This window comes from Mus caroli, chromosome 17 (genome assembly GCF_900094665.2).
Source record: "Mus caroli chromosome 17, CAROLI_EIJ_v1.1, whole genome shotgun sequence".
Classification (NCBI taxonomy): domain Eukaryota; kingdom Metazoa; phylum Chordata; class Mammalia; order Rodentia; family Muridae; genus Mus; species Mus caroli.
Window position 1 is genome coordinate 31794039 of NC_034586.1, and position 23455 is coordinate 31817493.

The 23455-nt window shown below is 50.1% G+C and overlaps 5 protein-coding genes across 13 annotated transcripts in view; 3 read left to right on the forward strand and 2 right to left on the reverse strand.

Annotated features, from left to right (window-relative positions):
* Positions 1-5637, forward strand: part of Clic1 (chloride intracellular channel 1) — a 9082-nt gene extending 3445 nt beyond the window's left edge. The window contains exons 5-6 of the mRNA XM_021185689.1: positions 1885-2066; positions 5214-5637. Coding sequence (XP_021041348.1) covers positions 1885-2066; positions 5214-5375 — 344 coding nt within the window. The 3' untranslated portion in view covers positions 5376-5637. The remainder of the gene's footprint in view (positions 1-1884; positions 2067-5213) is intronic.
* A 290-nt stretch (positions 5638-5927) lies between these two features.
* Positions 5928-9007, forward strand: Ddah2 (dimethylarginine dimethylaminohydrolase 2). Of its 5 annotated transcripts, none has more exons than XM_021149407.1 (7): positions 5928-6165; positions 6996-7354; positions 7496-7595; positions 7726-7799; positions 7898-8017; positions 8377-8526; positions 8695-8999. In XM_021149407.1, exons 2-7 carry the CDS (start codon positions 7058-7060, stop codon positions 8809-8811), a joined length of 858 nt encoding a protein of 285 aa, XP_021005066.1. In that variant the 5' UTR covers positions 5928-6165; positions 6996-7057; the 3' UTR covers positions 8812-8999. The 5 variants fall into 5 exon arrangements, with proteins under 5 accessions (XP_021005066.1, XP_029326762.1, XP_029326760.1 ...); XM_029470902.1 differs by having other exon boundaries at positions 8377-8500; XM_029470900.1 differs by having other exon boundaries at positions 5963-6165; positions 8426-8526; positions 8695-9007.
* A 2013-nt stretch (positions 9008-11020) lies between these two features.
* Mpig6b (megakaryocyte and platelet inhibitory receptor G6b) lies at positions 11021-12846 on the reverse strand. 5 transcript variants are annotated; one of them, XM_021149540.1, is made up of 6 exons: positions 12786-12846; positions 12262-12606; positions 12019-12109; positions 11597-11649; positions 11373-11455; positions 11021-11125 (listed from the first exon to the last, which is right to left on the reverse strand). In XM_021149540.1, exons 1-6 carry the CDS (start codon positions 12844-12846, stop codon positions 11021-11023), a joined length of 738 nt encoding a protein of 245 aa, XP_021005199.1. The 5 variants fall into 5 exon arrangements, with proteins under 5 accessions (XP_021005199.1, XP_021005200.1, XP_021005203.1 ...); XM_021149541.1 differs by lacking the exon at positions 11597-11649 and having other exon boundaries at positions 11373-11478; XM_021149544.1 differs by lacking the exons at positions 11597-11649; positions 12019-12109.
* A 1105-nt stretch (positions 12847-13951) lies between these two features.
* Positions 13952-16681, forward strand: Ly6g6c (lymphocyte antigen 6 family member G6C). The gene is made up of 3 exons (XM_021149545.1): positions 13952-14140; positions 15585-15695; positions 16037-16681. The coding sequence occupies exons 1-3, from the start codon at positions 14086-14088 to the stop codon at positions 16249-16251; spliced, it is 381 nt and encodes a 126-aa protein (XP_021005204.1). The 5' UTR covers positions 13952-14085; the 3' UTR covers positions 16252-16681.
* Positions 16682-18153: 1472 nt separating this feature from the next.
* Positions 18154-21904, reverse strand: Ly6g6d (lymphocyte antigen 6 family member G6D). Its single transcript, XM_021149575.2, has 3 exons — positions 21850-21904; positions 21615-21752; positions 18154-18368 (listed from the first exon to the last, which is right to left on the reverse strand). The coding sequence occupies exons 1-3, from the start codon at positions 21902-21904 to the stop codon at positions 18154-18156; spliced, it is 408 nt and encodes a 135-aa protein (XP_021005234.1).
* Positions 21905-23455: the final 1551 nt, after the last annotated feature.

Genomic DNA, 23455 nt, shown 5'->3' on the forward strand with positions numbered 1-23455 from the left:
AAAGGCGTGCGCCACCACGCCCGGCTTGGTTTTTTGTTTGTTTGTTTGTTTTTGAGATTTTATTTATTTCTTATATACATGAGAAGTATTTGTCTGTATATCTCTGCATCAAGAGCATGAAGTGCCTGAAGGCCAAGAGAGAGTGTTAGAGTCCCTGGGATTGGGGTTACAGATATTGGCTGGGAATCAAACTTCAGGTCCTCTGCAAGAACAGCCAATGTTCTCAACCACTGAACGGTCTCTGCAGTCCCAAGACCAGCTTTTTAATTGGGTACTGGCATCTGAAGCTGAATTCTTATGTTTATACATCACATGTTGTACCCACAAATCATCTCTCAACCTTCTAGAGTTCACTCTTTTGTTTTGGTTTGGTTGTTTTTTTTTTTCTTTTTTTTTTCTTTTGGCTTTTTGAGACAGGGTTTCTCTGTGTAGTCCAGGCTGTCCTGAAACTCACTCTGTAGACCAGGCTGGCCTCGAACTCAGAAATCCGCCTGCCTCTGCCTCCCAAGTGCTGGGATCAAAGGCGTGCGCCACCACATCCGGCTCCTACAATTCATTCTTAAAGTGCATCCTCACGTGTGCGGCCCACACCACCACATGTACTGCAGCATTGCCAGGCTCACAGACACGAGAGCTCTTTTACTATTTTCCATATATACTTTGCTTTTTGGTAGAACCGGGGAATGATCGATTCTGGGAAGGTCTCTGCATCTTTCTAATCTGCTTCCAGAGCTATAGAGTGGGGATAACTTCCATTTTCTCCATTTGCGTGAGACTTGTTTCTAGACTGACTGGGAGGCTGAGGGAGAGGATGTGACTCAGGGTACAGAGCTTGACTTGTATGCGAAATCCTAGGCTCCATTTCTAGCGCTTGTGGGGATAAATTAAAAGCTAGCGGCTGGGGAGATGGATGTCACCTGTGTGTTTGCCACTAAAGTCTGAGTACCGAGTACTTGCGTTTGGATGCTCTGTGGTCAAAATCTTTGAATGATGGGCACCTTCTGTAATCCCATTTCTGGGGAATCGGAGGTAGGAGGGCCCTGGGCTCAGGCGATCAGCTAATAGAGTCTAATTGATAAGCTCTAGGTTCAGGGAGAAACCTTGTCTCAAAAATAAAGTGGGGACTGGAAAGATGATTCACTGGTTAAAAGCTCCTGCCGAGGACTAGGTTTTGGTTTTCAGCATCCACCTGACAGCTCACACTACCTGTAACTCCAGTTTCTGGGGGTCTGAACCTGTTTCTGACCGCCGCCACCACCAGCACGCCTGCTAGGATCCTACATGTACAAGATGTGTGTATACTTCTATGGGCTCGCACACATACACATAAACAAAAATATATAAATAAACCTTTAAACCTTAGAGAGAGAGAGAGAGAGAGAGAGAGAGAGAGAGAGAGAAGGGCTAGAGAGATGGCTCAGCAGTTAAGAGCACTGACTGTTCTTCCAGAGGTCCTGAGTTCAATTCCCAGCAACTACATGGTGGCTCACAACCATCTGTAATGGGATCCGATGCCTTCTTCTGGTGTGTCTGAAGATAGCAACAGTGTACTCACATACATAAAATAAACAAATAAATCTTTAAAGAGGAAAGAAAGAAAGAGAGAGAGAGAGAAAGAAAGAAAGATGGAGAACCATTGAGGAAGACAATGAATATTGACCTCTGACCCCCCCCACACACACACATATGCAAACACCTGCACACATATGTCACACATTTAATAATAGCATACACAATGAAGTTGTTTGGTTTGTTTTTCTTAATCAAATCCAGGGTCTCACACATGCTAAGCAGGCTCTTTCTCTCTGAGCTATGCCCTCACTCCTTCTCAGCTCTTCTTGGGCAGGCTATTTAAAATTCTGATCAGCTTCTTCTCTTGCACAGACCTAGAGAAGGGACTCCTGAAAGCCCTGAAGGTTCTAGACAATTACCTGACATCCCCCCTCCCAGAAGAAGTGGATGAAACCAGCGCCGAAGATGAGGGCATCTCTCAGAGGAAGTTTCTGGACGGCAATGAGCTCACCCTGGCTGACTGCAACCTGCTGCCAAAGCTTCACATAGTACAGGTTGGTGGTCACCATGGGGGGAAACGGGATCAATCTCTAAGGTGATTTTTTTTTGGGGGGGTGGGTTTGAGACAGGGCTTCTCTGTGTAGTCCCGGCTGTCCTGGAACTCACTCTGTAGACCAGGCTGGCCTCGAACTCAGAAATCCGCCTGCCTCTGCCTCCCGAATGCTGGGATTAAAGGTGTGAGCCACCACGCCTGGCGGTGATTTTTTTTTTAATCACCTTTTATTTATTACAAAGGGCAAGACACAAATGGGGTTTGGAAGTCAGGAGAAAACTGGGGGGAGTCAGTTTTCTCCCCTCCACCATGTGGATCCCAAAGATTGAGCTTTGGTCACCTGACTTGGCTGCAGATGCCTTTACTCTGCTGAGCAGTCTTACCAGTCCAGTGTTGCTATCCATCACGCCTAGGCTTTTACATGGATGCTGAGCATCCTAACTCAGGCACGCATACTTGCACAGCAAGCATCCACTTTCTCCGAATGGTTTCCATAGATTGCTACCAGTGGTGGGCCCCTGCCCAGGGACCATAGCCCTTAGCAATTGTTGCCCAAGTAAGAGAATTACATCCCATGACACAAGCCATGCTTATACAGCATCCATTCAAGAGTGGCATTCAGTTTTACTGTATGTCTGTGTTTATCTGTGTACATGTGTGTCTGCATGTGCCTGTGTATCTGTGTGCATATGTTTGCCTGTGTGTATAGGTGTCTGTGTATCTGTGTGTGCCTGTGTCACTGTGTGTGTGTGTGCCTGTATGTATGTGTGTGCCTGTGTGTCTGTGTGTATGTGTGGGTCTGTGTGTATGTGTGTGCCTGAGGGCCTGTGTGTACATGTGTGCCTGCCTGTTTGTACCCAGGGTTGCTTCCAAGAAGGCTTTTCCTGCAACTGTATCCCTGCCAAATGTACAAATCAAACAAAGGATTCTCTCAGGTCTATGCTGTAACTCTTCACATAGTCCAGGCTTCCCAGGTTCTCTCAAGGAAGAGTCCTGAGTTGCTGTTTCCTTTCTGTCCTGGCCTTAAAGCTACAGTGTAATTTAGTAAAACACAGAGCCACTATCACTCCACCATCAACTGAGAGGCACCAGACGGTAAGAAAGCTGGGCAGAGGGTCTCGTCTCTGCCTGTAATCCTCAGTGTGCTGCAGGCTGAAGTAGTAAGTTCAGTGCAAGTTGGAGGCCAGCCTTAGCTACAGAATGAGAGCCTGGTTCAAACAACACCACCACCACTACCCCACACACACAAAGAAAAAGGAAAAAAAGAAAGCAGCCAGGCGGTGGTGGCGCACGCCTTTAGTCCCAGCTCTTGGGAGACAGAGGCAGGTGGATTTCTAAGTCTGAGGCCAGCCTGATCTACAAAGTGAGTTCTAGGACAGCCAGGGCTACACAGAGAAACCCTGTCTTGGAAAACCAAAAGAAAGAAAGAAAGAAAGAAAGAAAGAAAGAAAGAAAGAAAGAAAGAAAGAAAGAAAGAAAGAAAGAAAGAAAGAAAGAAAGCAATGAGAAAAGAAGCAAATGATGTTCATTTAGTTCTTGCCCACAAACAGTTGAGATTGAATTGAAGAGAAAGCATTCACATCAAGGGATGTGATGGCTTGCAGAGATGGCTCAGTGGTTAAAAGCACTGGCTGCTCCTTCCAGAGGATCTGGATTCAATTCCCAACACCCACATGGCAGCTCCCAACTGTCTATAACTCCAGTTCTAGAGAATCTGACATCCTCACTCAGGCATACATGCACTCAAACACCAATGCACATAAAATATAAAACAAACAAACAAATAAAAGAAACTCATCCACATCAAGGTACTAATAGATGACCTGAAAGAAGTCAAGTGAAAAGGAGACAAAGTTCTCTACAAAAATGTTACTCTTTACCAATTCTCTCTCTTTCTCTCTCTCTCTCTCTCTCTCTCTCTCTCTCTCTCTGTGTGTGTGTGTGTGTGTGTGTGTGTTTACTGATAATGGAACCCAGGACTGACCACAACCCCAGCCTGTGTTTGTCTCTGCCTCTGTATATATTCAGTTTTAATCACACATGAGTGCAGGTGCCTTTGGAGTGCAGAAGGCAGTGGTAGATCCCCTGGAACTGGAGCTGCCCACTGAGGGCGCTGGAAATCAAACATCTGCAGCAGGTGTTCGCCACTGAGCCATTTCTTAGCCTGTCTCTCTCTTTTTTTTTTTTTTGGGTTTTCGAGACAGGGTTTCTCTGTGTAGCCCTGGCTGTCCTGGCACTCACTTTGTAGACCAGGCTGGCCTCGAACTCAGAAATCCACCTGCCTCTGCCTCCCGAGTGCTGGGATTAAAGGCGTGCGCCACCACGCCCGGCCTGTCTCTCTCTTTATCTGTTTCTTGAGACAGGGTCTTTCTATTTAGTTTTAGTGAGCATGGACCTTGCTAGGTGAGTTCTAGGGCTGCCAGGTTTACACAGAGAAACCCCATCTTGGGATGTGTGTGTGGGGCGCAGTGAGGATGAGGATGGAAGGGAAAGAAGCGGTGAGAAGTCTCTAGAGGGGCTGGAGAGATGGCTCAGGGGTTAAGAGCACTGACTGCTCTTATTGAGGACCAGGTTCAGTTGCCAACACCCACATGGCACCTAACAGCATCTGTAACTCAGACCAGAGGATCTGATGCCCTAGTGCACAGTCATACAAATAAAACGCCCATCCTCATAAAATAAAAATAAATCTAGCCAGCATGGTGGCGCACGCCTTTAATCCCAGCCCTTAGGAGGTAGAGATGGGTGCATCCCAGAGTTTGAGGCCAGCCTGGTCTACAGAGCAAGTTCCAGGACAGCCAGGGCTACACAGAGAAAACCTGTCTTGATATAAATAACATCTAAAAGTACAATTTTTAAAGACTCTAGGCACAGGGTACAAGTCTGTAATACCATTCCAGAGATCATCCAGCCTGTGTGACACAGAGAGACCCTATCTCAAAAGAACGGCAGCAAAAAAGTTTGTAAGAATCGAAGTTGAATGGTCTGGCATCCTGGACAGGGCTCTGTTTTTTGTTTGTTTTGTTTTGTTTTTTTGTTTTTGTTTTTTACCTGGCAGACCCTAAAGGAAGAGAAAGTTCAACAGCTCCAAAGCAAAGCAAGCATGCCTTCCCTGGGGCTAACACACTGACCTCTCTCTAACTTTTAGGTGGTGTGCAAAAAGTACAGAGGCTTCACCATCCCAGAGGCATTCCGTGGAGTGCATCGGTACTTGAGCAACGCTTATGCCCGGGAAGAATTTGCCTCCACCTGTCCAGATGATGAAGAGATAGAACTAGCCTATGAGCAAGTGGCCAGGGCTCTCAAATGAGCACCTTTTAAATGGTCCTTCACCCACTCTGTGCTCTCCACAGAGGCTTCGGGGGGCTTCCACGTTGCTGCATAATGGACACACTCCAAAATAGCCAGTGGGCAGGAAATCCGGGGCACTTGTTGGGGGCCTGGGGTGGGGCTGTGGGATAAGGCAAAGGATAGTGGACAAGGGTAAGATTTTTATTTTGGGATGGGGTGGGTAGGACAACGCATTTCAGTAATAAAATACAGAATGGAAAAAAATCTAGTGTTGTTTTTACACAAAGACGGCTTAAAGTGTGGTGGGCTCCAAATGAAGAGAAGGGTCAGTGATCTTTTAAGCTCAGTGTAACTGCTGGGAATTTGGGAGGGGAGTGTTTGTACAGGGTCTGCCATGTTTTGTATCTGTCCATAAGAGGGCTGTTTCGCGGTCCACATCGCGATTGTAGCCCCGCAGCCAGGGCTAGCAGGATCAGGGTGGGCCTGGACACCGCTCTGGGGGCGGTGCCTGAGTTCAGGGAAGGGGGGCACTCAGCCCTGGAGGAATGGGCGCGGCCTAGCAGGGCGGAATGGGCGTGGTCTTAGAAGGTCCCGCCCCGTCCCGCTTAGACAATGCCCCGGAGCCGCCAGACCATCGCGCCCCCGCCCCATCGTCGTATGTGAGCTCGCCTACCCTGGGAACCCCTCAAAAGCCCGAGCTATCCGTCTCTCCAGCTTGAGGACTCAGACTCCCATCTTCATTAACTCTCTCCTCTGGGGGTGGGGCCAAGGCTGAAATCACAAGGCTGCAGGAGTGGAGGTGGCCGCTGGTGAGTCTGAAGAGGGGGCTGTCTCCGAAACGGTATGGGGAGGCTGGAGTTTGGGGGTGCTGCATACGTCCCTGCACCGGACGGAGTGTGCGAATAACCTGCACTTGGGCGAAGAGCTGGGCGGGGTAGACTTTAGAAGATGGGCAGGGGTACGGAGTTCTGAAGCCTGGAGTGGTTCCACGCCGCGCCCCTCCCCCGTTTCTCCGCCCTCCAGATTTCGTTTAAGACCTCTCCCAGTCCTCCGGGACTAAGTCTGGTTTGTACTGGGTCGCTCGAAGGGCAGCGTGACGACCCGGGGTGGAGAGAGAGGATGCTTAACTCCTTAGATTCTAGTTCCTCGGGTTTGCGCCTGTTCCCCTTTCTCCGTCGAGCATATGAGACTTCACACCCCAGGTCCTGATTCACCACCCAGTTTTCTTTTCCAGTCCTATAACCTCTGCGGGTCCCTGGCAGGACTTTGGGTCCCTCCTGCTGCGAGCAGCTGAGGGTTAAGGGGGCGGGGCCGCCGCATTTTTGGGGAGTGAGCGCATCCTAGCGGCTGCCAGGAGGGGCGCGGGGCAGGGACCTAGCGGAGCCCCGAGCAGGGGCAACAGGTGTTTGGGAGATTAAGGATCCAAGTCTTGTTCCCTTGGGCGCCTCTTAAAGCAGATCCCTGGTGAAAGGAGGCTGAGCGGGGTCCACAGAGCCAGAAGGTTTGGAGGGGGTGGGGCAGAGTGGGAGGGGCGCCTGGAGATGGCAGGAGGAAGACCTAGGAGCTTTTAACACTCACCCCTTCTCTTCTTTGCATGTCTTTCTCTTCTATCCCCGCCCCTTTCAATTTCTTCTCTTAGATCAGTGAAGTCAAGAGAAAAAACAAAACAGCTTGACTGGAAGGGGCTTCGGTGTGGATGTGATGGGGACGCCGGGGGAGGGGCTGGGTCGTTGTTCCCATGCCCTGATCCGGGGTGTCCCCGAGAGCTTGGCATCCGGAGAAGGTGCTGGCGCTGGTCTTCCGGCTCTGGACCTGGCTAAAGCTCAAAGGGAGCATGGAGTACTAGGAGGTAAACTGAGGCAACGACTAGGGCTGCAGCTGCTTGAGCTGCCTCCTGAGGAATCACTGCCGCTGGGACCACTGCTTGGTGACACGGCTGTGATCCAAGGAGACACGGCCCTAATCACAAGGCCCTGGAGCCCAGCACGTAGGCCTGAGGTGAGGACCAGGGTGCGGGTGTGTTGGAGAACAGGATTGCGCGGGGTGGGGTGGAAGAAGGTCGAGGGGAGGAGGCTGGATGTCTGGGGTTGGCAGAAAATAGGGAGTGAGGATGTCTCTGCCTGCTCTCTCTTCTCCAAGGTTGATGGAGTGCGGAAAGCCCTCCAGGACTTGGGACTCCGAATTGTGGAGATGGGGGATGAGAATGCGACGCTGGACGGCACCGACGTCCTCTTCACCGGTGAGGCAACGGATGGTCAGCACCTATGTGGGCTTGGCAAGGGAAGCAGAGTTTGGGAGACTAGGCGATCTCAGGTCTTGACTCCAAACTCACTCTGGCCTTCAAACCTTCGCATCCTCCCGGGATTCAGGCCGGGAGTTTTTCGTAGGCCTCTCCAAGTGGACCAATCATCGAGGAGCTGAGATCGTGGCAGACACGTTCCGGGTGAGGAACCAGAGAAGCTTGGGGAAGGAGTGCGGCCAATGTGCCAGAGGGCTTGACCTGTGCTCCTTACGCACCCCTAAATCCTCCTGATCTTCTAGGACTTCGCTGTCTCAACGGTACCGGTCTCAGGCTCCTCGCACCTGCGCGGCCTCTGTGGCATGGGGGGACCTCGCACCGTGGTGGCTGGAAGCAGCGAGGCTGCCCAAAAAGCAGTCAGGGTGAGGCGGGGCAGGGCTTGGTGAAGGCGTGGTCAACAAAGTGGGCGTGGTTTAGGGCAAGGGCAGCACAGAAGTTGCCTAGCTCTGGGAATTGCCCACAGTCCTTGTCTTCACTAAGATGTTCAGCTAATACAAAGGGACACCCTAGTAGTAATGGGGTACAGAAGAAACAAGAGTAGGGGAGGGGTTGCAAAAGGCAGCGGTAGCTAAAGTGCCTGAGACGACTGTGTCTGTCACAGCAGGCATTATATATTTGCTGTCATTATCTCACAAAAGTAACCCTTACCCCAAGCTCTTACTTTGTGGTAGGTCAGTCATACTCAGCTGTGGAGACCTCAATGCCCTCTTCCTCTCTCCAGGCAATGGCAACGCTGACTGATCACCCCTACGCCTCTCTGACCCTCCCAGATGATGCAGCTAGTGACTGTCTCTTTCTGCGCCCCGGGTTGCCTGGTGCCACACCTTTCCTCCTGCACCGCGGAGGTGGGGACCTGCCCAACAGCCAGGAGGTGAGGGAGGGGAAAACCGCCCCACCAACCAGAGAAAGCAGTCTGTCTTTCCCAGTGGGAGAAAGGAGGGGGCCCATCCCCAGAAGCCTGGATGGGACCCCCACTGGGAACTGGCTAGAGGGGGGTTGTGGCTCTGTTATCAAAACATCCTTGGGGTCCTCCCTGCAGGCTCTGCAGAAGCTCTCTGATGTCACCCTGGTACCTGTGTCCTGCTCAGAACTGGAGAAGGCTGGAGCTGGCCTCAGCTCCCTCTGCCTGGTGCTCAGCACACGCCCCCACTGCTGAGGGCCTGGATTTGGGGATCCCGCTGGTTAGGAATAGAGCTGTATAGTGGGTAGAATCAGCTAATAGAGGCTGGGTAGTCGAGAGGAGATGCCCCAGGATAGGGAAGGACTTAGTGTGGAAAAGAATAGAAACCATTGGGTGAGTCCTCTCTGTCAAAACCAATAAAATAAAATTGGCCTTTTAGATAAGGGCTGTGACTGGTTTCTCGATGGGACAAAGGGATAGGATGGGGCTGAAATCCAAAACTGGGGTCAGTGCTAGGGAGACAGATTCTTTAACTTTTGTTAAAGACAACGTTTGTGTAGCTCTGGCTGTCCTGGACCTCACTCTGTACACCAGGCTCGCCTCAAACTCAAATTCACCTGTCTCTGTCTTCTGAGTGCTAGGATTAAAAGCTTGGGTCACCACTGCCCAGCTGGACTCTTTCATTTTAAAAACCCTCTTTATGGGCTTCCTGACTCACCCCTACCCTGCCACAGGGCTCAGGTACAAAGATAGACAAGAGACAGTGTCTGTTGTGGGGAATATAGGCAGGGTGGAAAGGGAATTATGCTGTGTGCATGGGTGGGTCACTTTCTGAATTTACCTAAATGTCAGGTGACTCAGGCTCAGGATTCAAAGTCTGCCTTTATTTGATAAAGAAGAAAGGGATGTTTTCCAGGACACTCATTCATGTTCCAAAGCTGAACTCATACTTCCTGATATTTTCTTATAAACTGACAGATGTGTTGTAATGGGGTGATTTATTTGCTGGAGTCTGTTTCTATAAGGAAAAACCAGGGGGGTTCTAGAGCATCAAATTTTGTGCAGAAGTAGGCAAGCATTTGGGATGAGGCCATCTTAGAAAAAGCTACATTTGAATGAAATCCTGAGGGCAATTACCCGGGTGGGAAGGAAGGAAGAGGAAAAAGGAATCCAGAAGACAGGAGGGCATGTGCACACAGAAAATGATGGATAGGCCTAAAAAGGGGCCCAGTGCTGGAGCCTGAACACAGAACCCACGCTCACAGCCCTAGAGCTAAAGCCTTGGGAAAGAACCAGTGGTTGATCCTGGGAATCTTGCTGGCTTTGAGTAGGAAGAGCAGGGCACGAGGATCAGAGGGGTCTGTGGGTCAACCATGAAGCAAATGATGACAGTACATTCTGGTGGCAGTATCGGACATGGAGAAAGGTACAGAGGACAGTGACCTACTACAGACAAGGCCTTGTGTGGTGGTGCATGCTTGCAATCACTTTTATCCAAACACTGAAGGTAGAGGTAAGGAGAGCGAGATTTCAAAGTCAGCCTCAGCCATAAGAGAGCCTGTCTTTAAAAGGAGTAGAAGAGGCGGGTTGGGGTCCTGATAAGTCCTTGTGTGGGAGAGGAGATGGTGTACTCTGACCCCAGTTTCTGGCTTGGACAACTTGGGTTCTTCAAGAGGTTTCAGAGGAGAACGCAAGGGATGGCTTAAGAAATGACTGAGTCAGGTTTGACATGCCTTGGGCAAAATGCCTGAGGCCATCTGGACAGAGTGTACTAGGTCTGAGATCTGGCTTGGAAGGACTACTGGGTATCATTTGGGGGCTGAGGATTGATTGGCCAGCTTCCTAGAAGAAGAGTAAGGAGGAGAAACAAAGAGACCAGCAGAACAGCCGCTTCTACACAGACAATAGCAACAAAGTAAACCCTGGTTTAAAGAGGGGTGACTGTTATCGTGTGGTAGGACATCACTGGAAACCTTTCAGTGGATGAGCAGCAGCAGCAGCCAATGAGCAGAGGGAGTGCAGTCAGACCGGTAACGAGGCAGGTCTATGTCTAAAGTTTGAAATGCTTCATTGGGCCAGGCAGTGCCTTTAAACTCAGAAGTTGGGAGGCAGAGGCAGATGAATTCTCTGAGATCAAGGCCAGCTTGGTCTATGGTCTATGGAGTTCCAAGACAGCCAAGGCTATACAGAGAAATCCCAGTCTTTGAAAAAAAAAAAAAAAAAAAAAGCTTAACAGGCAGCTTGATCATCTTTAGAGAGGGCAGCAGTGGAGAAGGAAAGATGTTACAGAAGATGGAAGTGACTGAAAAAAGCTGACCATTGGCAGAGCGCAAGCCAGGTAGTCAGGCAAGCCAGGTAGTCAGTCGCCTCTATCAGTGCCTCTGTCCATGGTGCCTGCCCCTTCTAGCTGAGGTTATACAGGGAAGCCCCAGATAGGAAGGGTTGGCAGAACAAGGGCTTCCCTTTATACTACAACCGCATAGACAGTGGAGGCATCACCAGAAACCACTGTGGACATCCGGCGGTGCCTCCCGAGGACAGAGTGGTCCAGATCAGCATAGTGCAGGCTCTGGAGGAGGTAGAGAGAGGACGGTAGTATGGTCTCATCAATCCGACCCCTTAGCTTGGGATCAAAGCTTTTTTCTTTTCCCCACTGTGGGTAAAGGCGACTATGTAGCAAAGCCTGGCTTCCATCTTCCTGCTTAAACCTCCAGAGTGCTGGGATTACACGCTGCTCCACAACAACCTAGCTAGGCTGCTTTCTTGGACCTCTTTCCTCCGGGATTCTGGCCTTTTTCCCATCCCCAGGCCCTTACCGGTTCCTGGTCCAGGTAATCCAGGCCTGAGATCTTGGACTCCTGTTCTAAAGGCCTCTGTGGCTCAGCATTTATGACTGGAGCTATGTGGGAGGGAGGGACAGAACTGAAGGGTGAAGAGAAAATGACCAACTTTGTCTGCTCCTCGCAAGGACTCAGACTCAAGAACTCAGGGTTAGGGATTGTGCGGGTAGGAGAGGGAAATTGAGTGCAGTTAATCTCACCAAATGTGGGTAGTGGTCTAGGCGGGGGCGGGGGTGGGGGCGGAGGCGAGCGTCTGTAAGGAAGTCCTTGAAGAGTCACCAATCTCGTCCTACTGGTTCCTCGGCCGCAGGCGGCGCCAATAAGAACTGTGCAAACTGCAGTCTCCGACCAGCAAAACAACTTAGGCTCCTCCGGAACCAGGTTCCGCCCACTCTCTGGGCTTTCTGACCTTTCAGTTTGGTTTCTGCAGCCTCGGCTCCCTACTCCAGCCTGTAGCCTAGCACCCAAGGGCTGACCTCTCACATTCCTTTAACAAACGCCAGGCCTCCAGACACTTCTTGTTCTTTGCAAGGTTAGGGTTCTGTCCCACCTCTTCCCCCCCCCCCCCCCGCCCTGACTGGTCACACCCTGTTTCAAGCCAGGCTCCGCCTCCAGTGCTCACCTGCGCCGCCGCCAGACCAAGCCCGCGACTCCCAGTCCCAACACAAGCCCAACGCCCAGGAGCGGAATCAGGATCTTGGGATACTCGGACCCTAGGGAGACCGCGAGGGAGGGAGAGATGCCGAGGTCAGGGGTACAGACGATAGGGTTCTACTAACTTTCCCGCTCTGTAAGATTCCGCCCCGCTTTTTGTTCCGCGTGTGTGTCCAAATTAAGTGCCCCTGTGCATCTGGCCTCGACCTACCGTGGGTAGATCCTGCAGGCCGGCAACCTGCCTTGTCCCCTAACACTTGAAGCACTGTGCGGCTCTCATTCTCGTGGCGTCCTTTGCAGAAAAAGGTTCCAGAATCCCCGGCGCTCAGCAGCAGCTCTAGCCGCTTGATACCATTGTCCAGGGAACGCAGGCGGCCAGAGAAGTGCTGGAGCACAGTTGGGGTCCCTCTCGTCGAGGCCCACAAGATGATAGGACGGCGCCGTTTGGACAAGCCCTTGCATGCTGGGAAACTAGGCGCCCAAGCCCAGCGGGTGGGGTCGGAGACCCCTATGCAGGAGAGATTCACCCGGTCCCCAGGGCTGCCCTCCAAAGAAACTAGGAAAGGTGGGGGAAGGAGATAGTTAGGGCTAGTTTATCAGGCGCGCTGTCTCTCTGTCTCTGTCTCACTCCCCCGCCCCCCCCCGCGTGAACACACACACACACACACACACACAGGGCGATCCTAGTTGTCTCAGTCTTTCTTTGCCCATCACAACTTCCCAGATATAGCCTACCCTCGGGATTCCCTTGGACCTTTGAGAGCAACAAAGGCAGCAGCGGCAGAACCAAGGCCATGGCTGGGATGTGGTGGTCAGAGGCAGGAGTGAATCAGCAGGGAGACCGGAGGGAAGCAGAGGGGCAGGGATGGGGATTCTGCCGGACTGGGGGCTCAGATAAGAGCGAGTGTGAGGCCACCAATTTCTGGATCCGTCTAGGAATCCTCAAGCCAATATGCAGTCTTCGAACTTTGAAATGATTTTAAATTTTGTGCTTGAAACCTTTTGCAAAGGTGCTATGCTTTTTTGTGAACAACTACCGTGGCCCCAAAGTACCACAAATACTGAAGCTCAGCTTCCTGAGTTCGAATCCTGAGTTCATCCAGCCACACAGTAGCTGGGTGATGTGAGCAAGCCACTTAATCCCTGCCTGTTCCCTCATCAGGAAAATGGAGATAAAAGCATGTGAGAACCAAATCAATACATTGAGAGTGTCTAAAGCAATAGATGACATATGGGAGTGCTCAGGGTATGACATGGTCATTATTATCAATATCTTAGTTCCTATCTCACCTCTGTGTACCCATGATGTTCCTCCCTACCCAAGGTGCTCCTCCCTACCCAAGGGGCTCCTCCCTACCCAATGGGCTCCTCCCTACCCAAGGGGCTCCTCCCAAACCCAAGCCCAAGTGGGGTGAGGGCTTCCTTGGCATGTTATACAGCCTCAGCCCCGCCTCTCTGACATCACAGAAACCCTCCATGATGCCACAAGCACTTCTTCATCTTGTGGCTGAGCATCAGTTGGAAGACAGGCTGGGGAATGGATCTACATTAATTCACCTGTTTCGTCAATTTCTGCCGGAATGTCTGATCAATGTCCTCCCATCCCTAGGCTCCCAAAGTTGCTGAAACAACTCAATTACTGTCCGTTTCCTGGGAACTAGCAGAAACTAGTGTTGTGGCTGTTTAAGTCACAGAGGCTTTTCTGATGCTCTCTCCAGGGCAGGGGGGCCCTCAGCTGGGGGTCCTGAATCCAAGATCCAAAATGGAGTTGCCCACTAGTGACACTTTCCCCCTCCTATCTCCCTCTCCTGTCTCCCCTTCCTACCCAGGCCCTCTTGGACCCTTTCCACCTCTAGTCTTTCTCTTTAGTCAGCTGGGAATAAATTGGGAGGGAGGTGCCCACAGAGGGCACAGGCCCGGAAAGGAGGAGCCATTGGGATTATAAATTCCGAAAAGACCGCTCAACTCTCAGAGCTGGAGACCTGGGAATCTGCTGTCAACTGCTGGGGCTGTGGACATTCTCAGGACCCTCACCATGAAACACCTCCTGCTGCTCACCCTGTCTGCCCTACTCTACTGCTGGGTCTCAGGTGAGTGCTGAGGGGCCCCAGGCCCCATCCCAACCCTATCCAATACATATTTCCTTCTACTCAGGATCCCAAGAAGTCTCAACCCTACTTGGCTTAGTCTCGCCAATGCCTCCAGGATCAGATATCTCTGAGCATGATGGGCTCCAGTTTTCTTTTCTTACTCCTCTCCTTCTTTTCCTCCCTCCCTCCATTTCTTGTATTCTTTTCTTTTTTTTTTTTTTGGTCAGAGTCTCCTGCTTTGAACTCCTGATCCTCCTGCCTCTACCTTCTAATGCTGGGATTACACATGTTTAGCACACCTAGGCTCTTTGGTCCATTATCAAGGACCCAGGTCTCCATTGTCATTTTCTCCTAGCCCTGTATTGGTCTAGCCTACTCTTTTTACCTGGCATTATGGCACTAGGTTTCTTACTCCCAGTCACCATACACCTTTCCTGCACTCTATAACACCCAGATGTCTGTCTAGCCAGTTCCAAATGCACTTCTCCAGGATTAGCATACCTGCCTTCGCTCACCTACTGCCCTGAGCTGAGGGTCCTCATAGAAAGGATTCCATGCCACTCCTCACAGAGGCTCAGCAATAGCCCTTCCTGGCTCGTTCCCTGCTCCTTCCTGAATCACACACCTACATCCCTACCAGGGATGCAAAGCCTTCTGGGTGGACCCAGTGACGGCTACAGCCTTCCCAAGAATCAGAAACTTTCCCTGAGCCTTCTACAGAGAAGATGCTGCAGCACTTACCCTAAAGTGAGATGCGTTTCCGGGAGGCTCTCTAGGCTCCTCTACCCCTGGGCTGACCATTCCTTCGCAGCACTTTGTGTGCTCACATCTGGAGTTAGCCAACCCAGGAATCCTGGCGTGTCATCCGCTGCACCCACCCTCTCCGTTTTTGTTAGATGCCAGTGATACGTCTACCAGGTGTTAGTTATCCTTTTTCCATAGAGCGAGCGCCAGAAGAGTAGACATGACTCAGTCAGTGATCTTCCCAATCTCTTGGCAGAGGTCCAGTCCACTTCTAAAGCTAGTCACCGGTGGCTTTCTTGCAGCCGTGGTTTCATGCCATCTCTGAAGGCTCTGTGGACTCCTTTAACTTCTTTCTTCCTATTTCGAGTCTCACCCTGGACCCCAACCTCTGCTCCATCCCTCTTTCCACACATCTCAGCCATCCTCAGCTCCGGGTTTTTGTTAGTACAATTCTTGACTCATCTCAGGCAGGCTGGGGTGGAGGAAGGTATTTAAGTTTCCACATAGAACAAACACCTCCGCCCAGTGCCCACACCACTTTGCACTTTCGCCGTATTGCTCACCTGTTCTGTCTCTGAACAGAGCAGGTGTGAGGCACTGCCTGCGCAATGCGGCAGTTCTCCATCCTAACCCCTAACTCAACTCATCCTCGGGTGACTCAGATGTCCCATTACCTCAACCCAACTTGTTGCCTCCCCAGCTGATACTCGATGTCACTCCTGCTACAAAGTCCCTGTGCTGGGCTGTGTGGATCGCCAATCCTGCCGCCTGGAGCCAGGCCACAAATGCCTGACGACAAACGTGTACCTTGGTAACACCCTCCTTCTCTGGGAAGGGAGGGCCGGGTGGAAGATGCTCTCTGGGACTGAAGCCCATCCAGGGATAGGACAGAGAGTTACAACAGTGATGTCGTGTGGCCAAAGATGATTATGTGCCAGGCACTGACCTGTGTCTCTACTGTGTTAGTGGATGCTTGTGTTGACCCCAGGAAGTGGTCTTAGGAGAAGGGGCAAGGCTCATGCTCGGGAAGGATGATGAGACTTTGAGAAGAGAAGGGAGAAACCAAGCAGTTTGGGGAAGGGAGAGTAGCCAATGGACACAGGCAAGCCAGTGCCCACTGCTGATCCTTTCTCCGTTGGCTCCTGCCTCTAGGGAAGATGTGGGTTTTCTCTAACCTGCGCTGCGGCACACCAGAAGAGCCTTGTCGGGAGGTCTTCAATGAAACCAACCATAAGCTGGGCCTGAACTACAACACCACCTGCTGTGACAAGGATAACTGTAACAGCCCAGCTCCACGGCCCACACCCGCACTGGCCCTCATCTCCCTCACCTCCTTGGCTGGCCTCGGCCTCTGGTTATTGCATTGAGACTAGCTCCATGGCTACAATCTTATCACCTGCTATAGCCTGAGCCTTTCTCCCTGTGTCCTCAGAGCTCTAGCTTTCCAGAATCTTCTCTCCTCCCACCCCCTGCTTCTGAAGATCATGCCCCTAGTCCTATACCATTTATTTCATGGGACTGTACCTGGAGTGGCCTTTCTAGCCACCGCTCCTCTCCCTCACTTGTCATCTTCCACTCCATTACACACACACACACACACACACACACCCAGTCCTTTCCCATTTCCTTCTAGAACACTCTACCTCCTCCATTGGCCACTGAAAGGCTCCCTCCTTGGACGCACACTGCTGTGCCTCTGGGATCTAAGTCTGGAAGAACTCCTGTCTTGTCTCCAGGGAGTGATTCCAAAAGGCGCTGACCTCATTGCATGGGCCTGGTTTACCAGACCCTCTGCTTGTCCCCTTCTATCTTGAGAAATAAACATCAGTGTCTAATAAAGGTTGTGTTTATTGTTAGAAGAGATAAGTGCTAATCTGGGTACGGTGGCTTTCCTCTCTAACCTCAACAGCTGGGGGCAGAGGCAGCAGTAGTTCAAGACCATCCTTGACTCCATAGCAAATTCAAGGCCAGCATGAACCACATAAGATCCTGTCTCAGAAAGAAAGAGGCTGGTACTGCCAGGCAGCGCAAGTCTTTAATTCCAGCACTGGGGAGGCAAAGGCAAACAGATCTCTGAGTTCCAGGCCATCCTGGTCTACAGAGGGAGTTTCAGGACAGCCAAGCTATATAGAGAAACTTTGTTTAAAAAAAAAAAAGGAAAGAAAGAAAAGAAAAGGAAAGAAAGAAAGAGAAGGAAGGAAGAAAGGAAGGAAAGAAGGAAGAGGCGGGCATGGCTCTATGCCCCTTTAATCCTAGCACTTGGGAGACAGATAGGTGGTAGGGGAGGAGGATGGGGAGGGGAGGAGCAGGAGGTAGGGGAGGGACTCTCTCCATGGAAATCTCACTCCCTGCACCTCACCCTTTGCTTGCCTAAGAAGCCTCCTCCCCCGGGGGAGTTTCACTGACCAAATGGAAGAGCAGGTTTTGCAAACCTTTCTCCTTCCCACACCTGAGGGTGGCACACTGGCACCAGTGTTTGGAGAAACAACCCTTATCCTAAATTTAGACGACACCCGCCAAGAAGCAGGTGCAGCCTAGCTAGAGGGTGCCCCAGAAAGGAAAGGTGTGTACAGACAGAGCTGGCTCTTGTTTCCACCTCTGAGGTGCCTTTCTAACTGGGTTATTCAAGCAACTTTCCTTTCTCAGTTCGAAATACTCCTTCCTATTGAGGGCCAAGTTATGAAATACAGAAGGGAAACCATGGAATCTGGGTAACCCTCCACCCAGCCTTCCCCGCAGTGACCCTCACTGTGAAGGAAGAGTCTGCCTAGCAGCAGGTCCCAGGAGCCACTGAGGACAGAGTCACCATTGTTTTGAGGAGTGTCCTTGGATCAGGTCCGCTGATGGACTGTTGTTAACTGAACTAGAAGCCAGATAAGCGCGTTATCCCTTCAGTCTTCTCAACAGAAGGCACTCAGAAGCTAGGAGCAATGACACATGCCTTTTGGAGCTGGAGGCAGAGGCAGGTGGATCTCTGAGTTCAAGGCCAGCCTGGTCTACAGAGTGACTTCCAGGATGGTCAGGGCTACCTAGAGAAACCTTGTCTCAAAAAAAAACAAACGAACATCTCGATAGTGGTGGCTCACACCTTTAATCCCAGCACCTTGCCTCAAAGAATGAAAAAACAAATATTTTTACAGTCATCTCCAGAAGAGTTCATCAATTTTAACGGCACACAAGGGAGTGCTTGTCTTCTTACCTTAGATGTCCAGCTCCTCACTCCCTTGGTCACTCAGTCCTTACCCTGCCCTCAGTCCCACCCTCCAGCTCTACAGTCTTGGCAAGAGCCAGGCCAGGGTGGTAACAGCTGCAGCCAAGATGCACAACGGGGTCACGGAGCTTGCCACGGCGCTGTTGCACAGATCTCCGAAACAGCAGTTTTTCTGGGTTGTGAAAGTCACGTCTCCCACTGACTCTATGGCCACTTGATTGCAATGATGCGTAGCCACGCAGGCTGGGTAGTGATGGCTCAAGGTCGCGGAGGCTGGGAGAAAGAAGGCACTGGGGTGTTAAACTCCTGACTGCAGGACTTGCCTTCCCTGAGAGAGAGCAGTTACAAAGTCTAGGGGCTCAGAAAGGATACTCTGCCCTCTCAAAACAAACAAACAAAACCCACCTCTCTGAAACCAAGGGACCAGGGCCAACAGGCTGACCTAAACAGGGATGCTAGGATGTTCCAGGAGCCCTGGACCATTCATGTCTCAGCCTCAACACGGGGAAATCGCAGCTAAATACAAAAGGGACAGTTTGTAAGATAGCCCAGCACTGTTACCTAAATGAAACCAAAGATGGGCACCCTGGTGCATGATGCCTGTAACAGCTATTCAGGAGGCTGTAACAGCAATCCTCAGGATTGCCAGGAGTTCAAGGTCAGTCCGACCAACCCATTGAGTTAAAGGCGACCCTGGGCTATAAAACGAGACCCTGTCTCAACGCAACAGTGGATAGAGCTGGGAGTGAAACTCACTTAGTAAAATGCTTGCCTAGTGTGCACAAGTCCTGGATTCAACCCATACCACCAAAACACACCAAAATAAACAGGACATGGGGAGCTGGAGAGATGGCTCAGCGGTTAAGAGCACTGACTGCTCTTCCAGAGGTCCTGGGTTCAATTCCCAGTCACCACATGGTGGCTCACAACCATCTGCAATGGGGACCTGAAGCCCTCTTCTGGTGTGTTTGAAGACAGCCACAGTGTGCACATACATGAAATAAATAAATCCGGGCTGGAGCCGGGCATGGTGGCAACGCCTTTAATCCCAGCACTCGGGAGGCAGAGGCAGGTGGATTTCTGAGTTCGAGGCCAGCCTGGTCTACAAAGTGAGTTCCAGGACAGCCAGGGTTACACAGAGAAACCCTGTCTCGAAAAACCCAAAATAAATAAATAAATAAATAAATAAATAAATAAATAAATAAATCCGGGCTGGAGAGATGGCTCAGTGGTTAAGAGCTCCGACTACTCTTCTAAAGGTGGTGAGTTCAAATCCCAGCAACCACATGATGGCTCACATTATTAATGAGATCTGATGCTCTCTTCTGGGGTGTCTGAAGACAGCTTAAACAAACAAACAGGGCGTGGCAACACATGCCATGGGAGAAAAGGAGAATCCCAAGGTCTAGGTCATCCTTGGATTTCTAGCAAGTTAGAGGCAGGCCTGGGAGATGTGAGATATGAGACCCTGTCTTAAAAATAAGTAAACAATATAGAGCTGAAGAGAAGCTCAGTGGTTAAGAGTGCTTCCTGCTCTTCCAGGGACCTGAGTTCTCGCAGCAGGTTCACAGCCGTCTGTAACTCCAGCTCCAGAGGATCTGATACACTCATGCATGCAGCATACACTCAGACACGCATACACTCAGACAGACATACACTCAGACAGACATACACTCAGACAGACATACATACGTACATACTCATATGTAAAAATAAATCTTTCAAAAATAATAGTAAAGCCAGGTGGTGGTGGCGCACACCTTTAATCCCAGCACTCGGGAGGCAGAGGCAGGTGGATTTCTGAGTTCGAGGCCAGCCTGGTCTACAGAGCCAGGGCTACACAGAGAAACCCTGTATCGAAAAACCAAAAATAAATAAATAAATAAATAAATAAATAAATAAATAAATAAATAAAAATAATAATAATAATAATAGTAAATTGGGGCTGGGGAGACAGCTCAGTGGTGCAGAGCACCCAATGCTCTCCCAGAGGATGTGGTTCAGCTCCCAGCATCCACTCAGTGGCTTAATCGCCCATAATTCCAGTTCCGAGGGCTTTGATCCTCTCTCCTGACCTCCTCAGGCAGCAGGTAGGCCTGTGGTACACAAACCTACACACAGGAGAATGTTCATGCACATAAAATATTTTTTAAAATGTAAACAAATAAAAGTATTTTAAGCCAGGCATGGTGGCTCATACCTGCCTTTAATCTTAGCATTCAGAAAGTAGAAGTGAGCAGATCTTTGTGAGTTCAAGTCCAGCCTGGTCTATGTAGTGAGTTCCAGGCCAGCCAAGAATATATAATAAGCCAGGCAGTAGTGGCGCATGCCTTTAATCCCAGCACTTGGGAGGCAGAGGCAGGCAGATTTCTGAGTTTGAGGCCAGCCTGGACTACAGAGTGAGTTCCAGAACAGCCAGGGCTACACAGAGAAACCCTGTCTGGAGGTGGGGGGGGAAGCATAATGATGTCCTGTTTCCAACCAACCAACCAAGCAACCAAATCAACCAAAAATACAAGCCAAATAAACAAAATAATTACTACAAATAAATACATAGTCAGTGGGGTGTCTGCTTTGGGCTTAGGCCAGAAAAAAAAGATGTGTGTTCCATGGAATCTAAGTCGAGGTTAACTAGTATGGGACTTTCATTTTCTTTCTTTTTTTTTTTTTTTTTTAAATATTTTTATTACATATTTTCCTCAATTACATTTCCAATGCTATCCCACAAGTCCCCCATAGCGCCCCCCACTTCCCTACCCACCCATTCCCAATCTTTTGGCCCTGGCATTCCCCTATATTGGGGCATATAAAGTTTGCAAGTCCAATGGGCCTCTCTTTCCATTGATGGCTGACTAGGCCATCTTTCGATACATATGCAGCTAGAGACAAGAGCTCCGGGGTTCTAGTTAGTACATCATGTTGTTCCAACAATAGGGTTGCAGATCCCTTTAGCTCCTTGGGTACTTACTCTAGCTTCTCCATTGGGAGCCCTGTGATACATCCAATAGCTGACTGTGAACATCCACTCCTGTGTTTGCTAGGCCCCAGACTTTCATTTTCTGATCTTGGTAATGACATGGGAATGTTACAACCTCGAAGCTGGGCACAAATGGGAACTCTGTACATTCTTTTTGTAATTTTCCTGTCAAACCAAATCATTTCAAATAAAAATATTACACACACACACACACACACACACACACACACACACACACAGCATACCCTTTCCAGACCTTAGTCAGTCCCTGACAGTTGAAGTTTGGAGTTTGGCTTAACATTTTGCCTCTGATCTTAGGAGACAGCTTCTTCCTTAGCAAAGGAGAGCAAAGACAGAGAGCAAAGACAGGGGGATTCGAGAGCCTGAGGAGCCTTAGGCTTCTCAAGGTACAGCGCCAGGAGCCAATGCCCTGCTTCAACAGTGGTGCCATCTGCCTAGAGCCAGATTGAACTGGGAAGGGGGGAAACCCGCAGGCTGGTTGGAAGCAGTGGGAAGGGGCAGGTGGGCGACCAAGGACTCACGTTGCTTGGCTTGCTCCGAGCTGGGTTGAGGTTTGCGGTCCAGGAAGCCGCAGCGCTCGCCCTCACCACAAGTGATCACTGTCTGCTTGCAGGAGTTGCTGGGGCCTCCACCGCAGTCATAGCACCGCGTGCGGTGTCCTGGCAGGAAAGAAGAGGTACTGGATTTGGCCCTTGGAGGAGTCCTGGCAGAGGGAAGGACAGGCCTGTGCCAGAGGCAATCTAGCTTCCTCCTTACCCAGGGAAACCCCTAGCAGGGCGCTGAGCAGGATCCCGACCAACTGGGAGTTCATCGCGTTCGTTTATGCCTGTAGTGCCTCTCCCTCCCGCCCACCCCCCTCTCAGGCTCTACTCCACCAGCCTTATATCTCCCTTGCCTTGAGCTTTATGGGGCAATAAAAAGCGAGGAAAGAGTCTCCCCCAACAAGCACCAGGGCCCCAATGGGGATAGGGAGGGGCCCCCATGGGTGGCTCTGAGCATCCTCTGAAGCCCTAAGCCCCAAACTACCCCTTCGCAGCAGTAGTTCCAGAATGGTGGCCCAAGACCCCCAGGGGGCCCTAAACCCCTCCAGAAACCCAAAGGGTCTTCCTTTTTCAGTTCTCCATCTGAGGGTTGTTCTTGCTCATCCACATTCCAGATGGAATGCAGAAGTAGGTTATGAAAACCCAGCCACCTTTGATTATAACCAACATTAAACGGATTCTCAGAAATGTCAAACAATGCCATTCTCCCGTCTGGGTCATTGAGGGTAATTATTATTTTTCACTAAGCTATGTCTTCCTAACATAAATATTATTTTTTATTTGTTAAATGAATGTAACCATACTTAATTATTTATTTAGCTAGCTGATTGTTGTTGGTTTTGAGATGAGGCTGGCTTTGAACTCCAGATCCGCCTGCCTCAGAGTCTCAAGTGATGGGATTACATGCATGAATCACCACCATGCCTGGCTTCGATACCAAGTTTAAATGTCCTGTTTATTTTATTTTATTGTTTTAATATATATATATATATATATATATATATATATATATATAGTGTGTGTGTGTGTGTATGCTTGTTTGTTGAGGCATAGCCTAGGCTAGCCTGCTGCTTAGCATGAACTCAGGCTAGCCTCAAATTTCTGACAATCCTCCTGTCTCAGTCTCCTGTGTGCTAGGATTATAGGGCATGTGCCATCACACCTGGCTTCTTATTTTAATTTTTTTCTTAAAAAGATTTATTAAATGTGAATGAACGTTTTGCCTACATGTAATGTACCCCATGTGTGTTCCTGGTGCCAGTGGAAGCCAGAAGCAGCAGCACCCAATGCCCACCCAATGCCCTGGGACTGGAGTTAACAGTTGGTTGTAAACCAACATGTAGGTGCTGGGAATCAAACTAGGGTCCTATGCAAGAACAACAAGTGCTCTAAACTGTTGAGCCATCTCTCCAGCCCCCTTACTCTCTTTTACAATAGAACTTACTTAGGGCTGAAGAGATAGATATCTCAGTGGACAAGAATACTTGCTGCTTTTTTGGAAGAACAGCTTCCCTTCCTAATATCCATGTTGAACAGTAGTTACCATGGCTCCAGAGGATCCAATCACACACACACACACACACACACACACACACACATTAGAGAGAGAGAATTAAAAATAAAAAGTCTTTTAAAATAGCCCTGTCCGGAGGCAGGTGGATCTTTGTGAATTCAAGGCCAACCTGGTTGACATAGTGAGTTCCCAGCCAGTCAAGAAGGCCCAAAAAATAAGTTGATAAAAATGTATTATTTAGCCGGGCGTGGTGGCGCACGCCTTTAATCCCAGCACTCGGGAGGCAGAGGCAGGCGGATTTCTGAGT